The 12,600-nt window shown below is 34.6% G+C and overlaps 1 protein-coding gene across 1 annotated transcript; it reads left to right on the top strand.

Annotated features, from left to right (window-relative positions):
* The first annotated feature begins 2,208 nt into the window (after positions 1–2,208).
* LOC138324860 (BSD domain-containing protein 1-like) lies at positions 2,209–11,689 on the top strand. Its single transcript, XM_069270061.1, has 9 exons — positions 2,209–2,225; positions 2,351–2,405; positions 3,616–3,729; positions 3,878–4,015; positions 5,597–5,767; positions 5,902–6,046; positions 6,562–7,116; positions 7,517–7,653; positions 9,427–11,689. Exons 1-9 carry the CDS (start codon positions 2,215–2,217, stop codon positions 9,451–9,453), a joined length of 1,353 nt encoding a protein of 450 aa, XP_069126162.1. The 5' UTR covers positions 2,209–2,214; the 3' UTR covers positions 9,454–11,689.
* Positions 11,690–12,600: the final 911 nt, after the last annotated feature.

Below are 12,600 nucleotides of genomic sequence, written 5' to 3'. Positions count from 1 at the left end.
CTTGAATTAAATCCATTGACCATGGAAATAGAATAGCATATATTTTCATCATTTAAATAATTTAATATGTCACCATCTAGCGGCTCTTCTCAGTTAGATTTTCTCACGCTGAAGGATTTCACTTTTTAATATGGATACCAAACAATGCAACTGTAATTTTGATCACAAGACTCCGTTTTTTTTTTAATGTATAACGTCTCAAACTCTATTATATAAAAATACCACTCATCAGATTAAAACAGATATATACCATAGACCGTGCATATATAGATCATATCATTTCATTATTAAGAGCCATACAATAGATGTAGATGTTCATATTTTATCTTTACGCTGCGTTGTAATTGTTTTGAAATTGGCTTGCCTATATTGATGAGTAATTATATATGATCCCGTTTCATGGTTCTCTGTTCTGTTACAAGATATAATCAGTTTTCAGTGTTATGTCTATGATACATAGGATGTATGTCGATTAATAATTGTTATAGGGAACGCATACAAAATACTGTAATCAGCAAAATATGGGGTAAATAATTGATATAGAGTATACACGTACAAACAAGAATCGGACCAAAACTGCACCCTGGGAGACCCCATAAGTGACAGAAAATTCACAATTTAATACCCACCTGATACCACAGATTGCGTTCCATTTGATGAAAAGAAGATTCATGTAAACATGTTTTTGGTGTTATGATAATTAATCTGGTATAAATCTCTATGTAAAACTATGTAAAAAGTTATTTCAAGGACGTACATGTATATGAGACTTATATATACATATATGTATTTATGTTTCTGGTTATGTCTTATCAGATATATTCAAACTAATATTCAAAGTTTGTGCCCGCGCTGGTTCGAAAAATGATGGCATATTTTTTAAATGACTACAAACGACAATTCCATATAACCAGATGTATTCTATTATCATTACTGGCCCTTCTAGCCATGTCATACAGCCATGTCATAAATATCGTAAGACACATGTGTAAAAACACTATAATGTGACGTCACAGATAGCTTTGACGCCATAATCTAATTATATAACGTCGGATGATTGTCTCAGTAGACGAAAAATTCATATCCGAGCCGGACTTCTACTGTTTCCTATAGAGATAAAATTAAAAAGTTTCACTTATTTTTCTGTTAATAAGAGGTATGTGATAAATAGAATGTTACACTCGTGACTATGTAACATGAAGTTTATCAAACTCATTAAATAATTTGATATGGCACTCGCCTAAAGGCAATGGCATATCAAATTACATCCTCGATATTCCAAGGGTTCCGCTCACTTACGATCTCTACACCCCTGGACTATCTCATAGTAAAACTGAAGGCAACATAACAGAACAGGTAATTGAGTCATTTGAAGTACGTCAAAAGAGCCGTATAATGGTACACCGTGTGGCTTTGATCGCACGCGCTCTCTCTGTAATCTTGAAAGGAAATCTTTGCTGGCCTGTGATTGGTCAAATGTTTTCCGCTGAGCTGCTTTAAATTTTACTATGAGATAGTCCAGGGGTAGATTGTAAGTCATCGGAACCCCTGGAGTATCTATGATGATTGTATTCCGTCTTTGCATATTACAGAGTTAGCTCCCTTGTGGATAGGTATCTATTGTTACGACGTCATTATTTTGTGAGCGCAATTCACGTCGTTTTCTCCGAAAAGTATCACGTTACGCTTGCAAACACATGACGTCACAAGCAATATCTACCTGCAAGGGCAGATTACTCTGTAATATGCAAATACGGAATTGTCATTAAATATGAACGAAGGGAAATAACTCTGATAAATCATGATGATAAGTTAGGCCAGAAGATGTCATTGAATAGCAGAAATCTGACGTGTAGATATCGTATTGAAATATCAATATTTCATTTCTTTCATCTATCTAAAAAGGTGACGTAATATACTGTATAGATGATAATTTAGAAAATCTACATGACGGCAACATTAGAACATTAGAACTCGGGGCACGTGTCTATGTTGATAAACATGGAAAGCGACACCTAGCGGTAATTCGTGTTAATCTTTAAACCCAAACAATAAACGACGCATTATATATATACAGAGAACAAATATTACACATTAAAAATAATTTATTATATATGACATATTTCATTAGAGCTGGATTCAATATGATAATCATTAAAAGAATAGATAAATCTTAGAAATATAAATTCGTCTCCATTTAATAGAGAGTACAAAATGGCGGACGGGTAAGATGTCAAACACAAAGTGAAACAAATATCTTTCAAATTAGACACTTTCAAATTGTTTGATATATATCTAGATACTATCGTAGTTTTACAGTTTGTTTAAGAATTAATTTTTCATATTTCAGGAAAGATGACGGTGGTAGTTGGTGGGGGAGCTGGCTGCAGACGGCCAAAGAGAAGGTATTAGTTCAATGTCTTACGTCACGTCCAGAAAATGCCAAATGACAAGTCTACCATTTCATGATTGATAACGACTTCGCACGCATCGTTATGTTTATCGTTTTGTCGCCACACATAATACTACATACCAGATAAAATAAATGTATTTGAAAAAAAATAAACTAGGCTGAAATTAGCTTATAGGCCTAAATTTAGGGTGTCAACGTAAATGGCAAACCTGTCTTATTAAGTTTAGGCAGGTTCAGTTCTTTCTAAATTAATGTTTTAACAAGAATGATACGATTGGTGCTGTTATCATTACAATGCAACGAACACAATGATAATCAAAATTATAAATTGACTGTCACAGATAGATAAAACAACTCCTGGATGTCTTCACTATTTATTTATTACGAGAGTGCACTGTACTTCATCGCATGTTACAAGTGGTCAGAGGGGAAAAAAAACCTGCAAATAAACAAGACAGATTATAGCATACCAAATATAGACAGCTAGAGAGTGAATTATACACCATCCGCGATAGACAAATATCATAGGTACATACCTTCTTCTATAATGTCTCCATATAGAGAGATACAATGTCCGGTAGTGGTACAAATATGACTCTAAAGGACTCACCTTGCAAGGTACTCTACGTCTTGTCCTCCCTGGCTAACAGCATGCTTTACCCATATGCCACACCTTATATACGCACTCGCAGACACACCCGATCTCATGCATACATGCTATCCACACACTTGCATACTCGAACACAACTGGACAAAGAGGTTATAGACTGGACACACTATATTTAGACAAACATATTTAGATTTAAACAAAGTACACTGACTGTAAATGGTAACGCACATAAACAGACTTTACGGCACCACATAGACAAATACATATGTACATTAATTTGACCCTATGACATGACTGTTAAACATGTCAGATATGATGGATGTTGTCAATGCTACGAGTCCAAATAAATACCAGATGTTTCCCCATGAAATCAGTTGGCCCCACAAGTTTAGCCCCACTAAGGGACAGTTGTGCCATAGCAACAAAATTAAATTGATGTTTTGCTCCCAACATATCATTGATATCAATTACCAACAAAACAAGAATTGAAAATACCATCCTATTCTTTTCTTAAATTTGTGCTATTTTGGTATGGACTCAATTGCTCATTAAAGCTTATTAAATATTGATAAATGTTTTTGATATGTTTCAGTCTGTTTCTGCTATTGAGATGGTGAAGAAGGACCTGGCAGACTATACATGTACCATGCAACAAGACACAACCCAGGTGATGGCCATAACGTCGGAAAAAATGAAGGAAATGCAGGTAATGTTCCACAAATAATATAAGCTACCTGGTCACCTATGATTGACCCAGTCCAATCCTGCTACATCTGTATCATAATCAGTATTAATAAAACCATATATTGTGTTTATTTATTTACCTCTAATATAAAATTGTACTTTTAACTTAGGCAAAAGAAGGCGCTCCTCGCTATGGATTTGCATCATTTCTGGAAGATCTGACAAAGTCACTGGTAGTAGAAGCCGAAGATAAATATGACAAACCAATACCGGTACCTACAACCGATCCCATGTTTGACAGAGCTAAGGTAATTCAGAAGATAAATATGACAAACCAATACCGGTACCTACAACCGATCCCATGTTTGACAGAGCTAAGGTAATTCAGAAGATAAATATGACAAACCAATACCGGTACCTACAACCGATCCCATGTTTGACAGAGCTAAGGTAATTCATAAGATAAATATGACAAACCAATACCGGTACCCACAACCGATCCCATGTTTGACAGAGCTAAGGTAATTCAGAAGATAAATATGACAAATCAATACTGGTACCTACAACTGATCCCATGTTTTACAGAGCTAAGGTAATTCATAAGATAAATATGACAAATCAATACTGGTACCTACAACTGATCCCATGTTTGACAGAGCTAAGGTAATTCAGAAGATAAATATGACAAATCAATACCGGTACCTACGACTGATCCCATGTTTGACAGAGCTAAGGTAATTCATAAGATAAATATGACAAACCAATACTGGTACCTACAACTGATCCCATGTTTTACAGAGCTAAGGTAATTCAGAAGATAAATATGACAAATCAATACCGGTACCTACGACTGATCCCATGTTTGACAGAGCTAAGGTAATTCAGAAGATAAATATTACAAACCAATACCGGTACCTACAACCGATCCCATGTTTGACAGAGCTAAGGTAATTCAGAAGATAAATATGACAAACCAATACCGGTACCTACAACCGATCCCATGTTTGACAGAGCTTAGGTAATTCAGAAGATAAATATGACAAACCAATACCGGTAACTACAACCGATCCCATGTTTGACAGAGCTAAGGTAATTCAGAAGATAAATATGACAAACCAATACCGGTACCTACAACCTTGAAGTGAATGATGATCATGAAATTGATTTACAGCTTCTCATCCCTTACTAGATTTATTAACTTTGTATGGTATAACTTAGGTAGTAAGTACTTAGGGATTCTTGATGTTGAAATTTCCTCCTCACTATATGAAGTTAAAAATCTTTTAAATTAGTGTTGGGACTGATTCTTGATTTTAATTGATGATCGATTGATTATGATTTTCCCAAAGACTGTCGATTATTAAATTGGGAGATAACTTGTGCTTATGTTTTATTGTTTTGAACTTTTGTTATGTTCATATTGGTGCAAAACCACATTTCAAAATGTGTTGAGACATGTTAGATACTAAGACATGTTAAATACGCAATAAATTGAATTTAAAAAAAAACAACACTTTAATACTATTGGTTCATAGGATATCTCTCTAAATTTCTTCAGAAAAACTAAAAAGAAATGTAGAAGAGATTTCTATAAATGATATCCGATTATAAAATTGATAATTGGTTGAATGATCCTGACATGGTCCCGACAAAGTGTTTATTTTTCGGGTTGATACGAAATCCAAGATGGCCGCAACAGCCGATCGATTATGATTTTACATCCGATTCCCAACACTAATTTAAATTCAAGTCATTTGTTTTTATGAATTTAAAGAGGTAGCATTTCAGTGTTTTATCACACTAACTACAATGAGGTTTTATTTAAATTGTTATAAAAGAGGTTGAGGTCATTTTGTTGTTAAGAATTTGTGTTTGATATTGGTTTATAGGCACGACTTCATGCTGTACAAGTTGATCCTGGTACTTACTGTAACAAGCCTGCTGGAGACCCAGAAGCTTTCCAGGAATGGGTGAAAAACTTCAGCATGGACGAGGTGAAAGGAGATGTGTCAGAACTTTTGGTGTCCAAAGTTGAAGTCAGAGCATTGTATACTAAGCTGGTAAGCATAAAAATAGATACTTCAGGTATCTTGTATTGAATGATCATAATCAGAATGTATCATTTTCAGGATCAGTCCTCATTAAGAGAGTTCATGTACTGTACTTTAATTTAGCAATAATTCCATTGGAACAGGTGCCTTCAGAAATCTCCCATGCAGACTTCTGGCAGAGGTATTTCTACAAGGTGAACCAGCTTCACCTAGATGAAGCACGTAAACTGGCTCTGATGAAGCGGGCGGAGAGGGCAGAGGTGAAAGAGGATTCTATTAGCTGGGACGGTAAGGTGTTCTGTTGGTCTCCAGGGTTCAAAATTAATTCTCAAATGCAAGTTGATTTTTGAAATGGCGAGTTTAAAAATATTGTACTTGCAATTTTTGGCAAGCGGGTGGGTGGGTCGTTTGTCATTCTCAATTTACAAACAAACACTGTTCCATACAGATAGTGTCAGTGACTTATTTCATGTCATTTAGTCTACTTAGAAGGCTACCAATCAATGGTAGCTATTTGCACAAACTGTCACATTCTGAAAATAAAAGCTTGTTACACTATACTACAGTGACACTAAAAGTGTTTGAGATACATATCCCTCAAATCAAGTTTGACTATAAACATGTACAGAGAGCTGTCATTGACACTTTAGTGATTTATTTTCCAATAAATGTTATCTATTTGATTTTAAAGAACCAAAAAACTGTATAACAGAAAACTTGATATAACTGAAATTCTGATATAATTGAAATTCTGGTGTGAAGTGTAAGATTTGTGACTTTATACTTTAAAACTTTGGTTTCAGACAGTGATGATGAAGACGTGCATGATGCTAAAGAAAAGGTTAGGGCTAAAAATTCTCTTGAGGATACTTCCACTAAAGAGAGATTGGCTCCAAACCCCGAAAAAGAGGCTCCAAACCCCGAAAAAGAGGCTTCAGTCCTTACAGAAACTCCTTCAGATTTACATACAAAACCAGATGTTCCTATAGAACAGACAGTGACTTCTGAAACGCATAACGATTCTTTACAAAATATTCCTGAAACAAACGAAAACAAAAATGTTACAAATGAAGTTGAAACACATGTTAAAGACCAGAAAGAAAACTGTGATAAGGTACCTGTGGTTAAAGAGACAACAGAACAGGAAATTAAACCAGAACCTGAGGTGGAGAAAGTTAGTCTACCGGTTGAGCCAGTCGTAACAGAACTCAAAAAAGAAGAAAAATCAGATGCAAATGATAGTGACAGTGTAGTACATGTGGATTCTCCGTTAGAGATCAGCGTGAAGGAGAAAGGCGATGTGGTAGTGGTGAATCCAGACCGTGACTCGCCCTCCACCGAGTCGGAGGGAAAGAAAGGTGAGTCCAAGGAAATCTTATATTAGCTGAATAGAATGGTATGATTTAAAACAATTATAATCAGTGACATATGTCCAAAGCAAAGTAGGATGAAGAATTTCATACAAAAGAATTAGGTTTATTGACCAAATCTTGAACTAAAATTATAGATTAAATTAAAAAATACTGAAATATATGTTGTATTGGAAGGATCATTACCCATACCTATAATATGGACAAAAAAACATGTCCACCTACCATCTCAAAAAGTTAAATAGACCTACACAAAACTAGTTCTTCAGGTATAAAGTACTAGGTAAGCAGGTTTAAAGAGAAATATTGACTATAAAACTCATCTGTAGATGTTTCCTATTACTATGTATTATATATACATGTACATGTAAACTGTTCCATTTTTCAGATACCATGAGTACTGATGATGACTGGGAACAAGACTTTGATGTAGAACTCACAGAAGAAGACATGAAGGCTGCTGATGAGATTGCCAAAAAACTTAATTTATCAGCTACAGACTACACAAAACTGACTGGTGATGTGGTAAGTTTTTAGATATAGACTATACAAAATTGACTGGTGATGTGATAAGTTTTCAGATACAGACTAATCATTTATTTTCGTTGGGCTCAATTTTCGTGGATTCTAAAATTTTACAATTTCGTTGGCACTTAAATTCGTGGAGAAGACCTTACATATTACCGTTAAAATACATAGTCGACACTGTCACCTGTATTGTTTGATCTCTCAAGCGGAACTAAGCTCTACCACACAACACAGTTACAATCACAATCTAGAGTCGGTACTCAGCCAGTGTTTTTACAGATGTGTTCAACAAACAATTATCGTGTCACATTGATAGAGTCATGATATACTCAATCAATTATTTGTTGGTACATGTTGATGAAGTCTATGAAATTCTGAACACTATCTTTGTTTGAACAATATTTTCCAACTTTAAACTTGTCGTGTTTGTCCCCGAAATAGACCTTATTTAGCGAGGAAATAATCATCCTACAATGTATGAACGCATAAACTTACATGACATTGGTATAGATATATATATATTCGTGGGGATGTAAATTCGTTGATTTTGGTCAAAAAACGAAATCCACGAAAATTAAACCCCCACGAAAATTAATGATTTCACAGTAGTATAACTACAGACTATACAAAACTGACTGGTGATGTGGTAAGTTTTCAGATACAGACTATACAAAATTGACTGGTGATGTGGTAAGTTTTCAGATACAGACTATACAAAACTGACTGGTGATGTGATAAGTTTTCACCAAACAAAACTGACTGGTGATGTGGTAAGGTTTTAGAAACAAACTATAAAAAACCGAACACTTGACTTGTGATGTAGTAGTTATGTCAGAAAGGTATATATATATACTAAATTGTAATCTACAGATTCAGACAATTAAATTATAGACAGGTGATTTTATGTTTTTAGCTCACCTCGCCTAAAGGGCTGGTGAACTTATATCATGGCTCGGCGTCCGTCGTTCGTCCGTCAACATTTCCTTTAAATCACTACTAGTCATAGAGTTCTGCATGGATTGTAACTAAAGGTCACAAACATCCTTGGGGGAAGGGGAACAGAACTTGTATAAAATTTGGCTCTGACCCCCTGGGGGAAAGAGGGGCAGGGCCCAATAGGGGAAATAGAGGTAAATCCTATAAATTGCTACTTGTCCTAGAGTTCTGCATAGATTGTTACCAAATTTGACCACAAACATACTTTGGAGATGTGGAACAGAATTTGTGTAAATTTTGGCTCTGACCATCCGGGGTCAGGAGTGGCGGGGCCCAATAGAGATTAGGAGAATTAGAGGTAAATCCTATAAATCACTTCTTGTCCTAGAGTTCTGCATGGATTGTGACCAAATTTGGCCACAAACATCCTTGGGGGAAGGGGAACAGAAGTTGTATAAATTTTGGCTCTGACCCCCCGGGATCAGGAGGGGCGGGGCCCAATAGGGGAAATAGAGGTAAATATTCAAATTTCTTCAGAAAAGAAACAATGAACCTGTATTCGGAATGTTACTTGGCATTACAAACCAGGTGAGTGATACAGGCCCTCTGGGCCTTTTGTTCCATAAATGTTTTGCAATTGAAGCTCTGGAAACATTTAACTATTTTGCCCCTGAAATTTTACAATGAACTGTTCCGGCTTCAGTTTTGGAAGATTTCAAATGAGTCACCAGGGGTGAATGATCGAATTAATATTAATGTATATTTGAATTACTGCTTAATATAATATTACTTTTAGTTTCAAACTGTTCATGGTGACATTTTGATGCTTTGTAGGGCGACGACTGGGAAAACTGGGAATGAAGCCAACAACTTAATACCTATACGAAGACAAACATTCACAGAAAGATGTTAGAAACAGATTAGATATGTAGGTTACAGATATTTTGTAAAATGGTATCAGAAGCAGAATGATTAAATTGTGGTCAACGTTTTACTGGGTTCCACCAATACTTAAGTGGTACAGTACAGGGACCAAAGCTACACCATTGTACTTCCTTTACCACTATCTATAGTGATTATCTAGGACTGTCTTCCTAATCAATATACACATGGCTCAGTACCAGAGTCAGGCTTGGGAGAGGATCATATTCATATTATTTGTCTTACTCTTAAAAAGTTAAAGGTATGTATTGTTATGGAAATGGATTTAATGAATATGAAGGTAGGGGATACTGGAGGTTTAATGAAATTTTGTATGTTTGTGTGAGGAACAACTATATTGGGAGATTTTGTTGCTGTCAAATGAATTCAAAATATCGCTACAAAATTGAATGCAACTAAATGCAAAGGTAACAACCAAGGATATTTATGCTTTGATTTAGTTTTCACGTTTTCCTCTGCGAGTTATGTCGCCTTTCCTTGAAACAAATTTTTCTCAAGTCAGTGTTGACAATTAATTGTTTTTATGAAGTGATTATAAAATTTAAATTGAATTATATGTATAAAGCTATATCTTAGGCTGTGAATATATGTTCTTGTGCAATGTGAGGCTCTGATTTCAGGGATTCTCTGAAAAAGACTAAGAGAGGATTTTCTAGAAAAACACTTTGAGATTCATGACCTTTGTATTGACATCCTTCATATAGTGAAGTTTGTTTAAGACCAACCCTTTCACCACTGTAGATCATAATGGACTCGTCTAGATCATTGGATGGTAGAGTCTAATAAAGTTACATAGGGGTGAAAGAATTCAGTATTGTAGTCCTCAGATCATCATGTTCACATATAAAATGTCTATGGTTACAGTAAAGATTGAAAGATAAATGATAATATCAAAACAAACGAATTATGGCCTTATTTGCTTAAAAGTTATCCAAACAAATTATTAATATTTTTAAGCTAATTACAATTTGACACTTAGAATTGGAGTATTCAGGACGTCATTGCAAAGGAGCAAATTGTGATTTGTGAAAGATTTTGAAAGTCATCGATGTAGAAATATATTATGAGTTGAGATCTTTTATTATTTAATATACAGTATATTTCCCTTGTTCTTTTATCATATCATTTCTTGTATGTATTTGTGGGATATGGTGATGTTTATTTTTTACATGTATTACGAATCAGTCACCCAGCTCGTTAGAAACAGGTGTACATGTATACATGTAGTCTGTATTTGCATATTGCAGAGTTATCTGCCCTTGAGGGTAGGTAAGGATTGTTATGTCATGTTTTATGAATGTAACATCATGCTTTGAGAGAAAATAATTCAATTTTTTTAAGCAGTCACAATTAATACTTACCATCAAGGGAGATAACTCATTATTATGCAATGACAAAGTACCCTTATGTACATGTATTACAAAAACCTTTCTAACCTTGTATTCATATATTGATTCTTAAACTACCTTTACTTTTATGTTCTCTTTGATTTATAAAGGTCATAAGATGTCCTTTGAAATAAATTGAACACTAACCCATTGCCCAGAATATGTGTATGTTGAACACCGTGCATCAAGATTGGAAAGAAAAGGGATGGCCATGGAGTCTGTAGATTTGCTGGCCGTAATGGAGCTTTATGGAATCCCTAGATGATAAACCATCCTTAAGTATCATTGTCCTTTTGAAGTAACTGTATGAAGAAACGTTCAATGACAACACGCTTATAAAATGCATTGTTTCACTTTCTGTTGATATTTCTTATGATTCAGAATGGTACCAAGAGTCCTCAAAACCATTACTGTACACAAGATACATGTAATAATTGAAGCTCTTAAGAATTCAGATTTAAATAATTAATTATAGCTCAGATAAGGATATACAATGTATCGTGCTTTAGAAGTATTTTTCAGTTCTATTATAATTAATTTCCTATTATCCTTGTTTGTTATCGATCATTTTTCCCAGTGCTACAGTTTTAAATGCCTTATTTGGTTCTGTTATGTTTTGTTGTAAGTTATATATCACATCAATGGTGAATTGTGATATGTAGCCATGTGTTTATATATTATTGTATATGTTGATAATATTATAGAAGAACCACTTGTACTTTCTTGTTATGTACAGATGCCTGGTGTCAATAAACCATTGTACCTAGTTATTTCTCATTATTCCAAGCTATCTATGTTATGGCTCAACATCCATCGTCTGCTCATTAATCTTCTAAATGATTTTTGGAAGGTCTTGAAACAAGTTAATACTGGTACATATGGATTTTGAGAAAGATCCCTTCTGAACTTCAGAAATAGCAGTAACAAGAATTGTTAACGGAAGGACACACATACTATGGGATTAGAATAGCCCACCATCTGACGTTTGGTAGCAAAAAACTCCAGAAGAATGGACGAATGTTGACCAATTTCTTAAAATCTGGAAATTTATTGTAACTACATGTATATTGGTGATACCAGCTCAAGTATATTTGCTTTGACATCATCTGGCATATTCTTGATTCTCATCTTTCGTAATAACTGAATTATTGACACAGAAGAAAGAAATAAAGTCATTTTGTTATATTATAAACTTTAATTATAAAGTTACAAAATTTGATATTAGTTTAATAACAATAACACAATTTCTAACACAGTTGATACACTGACCTTATCTTGAAACATGATCTCACCATTGCATTCTCAATTTCACCAAATATTTCAATGATTGAGGCAGTGAATGCAGGGAATTTTTATCTAATAGAACAGCAACAAGATACTGTCCGTCCCATTGCTTTCCAACATATACCACATCTGTGTCAAACATGTTGACAATTAACGTAACGCTTCTTGGTCTGTTCAGTCTAATTTCACTCTATTCCGTCTTTGCATATTGCAGAATTAACTCCCCTTGTGGGTATAGGTATCCATAGTGACTTCATTAGTTTGTGAGAGAAACTCATCATTTTCTCCTAAAAGTATGATGTTATGTTCGCAAACACATGACATTATAATCAATACCTACCCACAAGGGCAGATAACACTTTATTTAATATGCAAATACAGAATATTTCAGTAA

The sequence above is a fragment of the Argopecten irradians genome, chromosome 6 (genome assembly GCF_041381155.1).
Source record: "Argopecten irradians isolate NY chromosome 6, Ai_NY, whole genome shotgun sequence".
In the NCBI taxonomy this organism is placed as follows: domain Eukaryota; kingdom Metazoa; phylum Mollusca; class Bivalvia; order Pectinida; family Pectinidae; genus Argopecten; species Argopecten irradians.
Note: the sequence above shows the minus strand (reverse complement) of the source record. Positions and strands in the feature narration are given on the sequence as shown.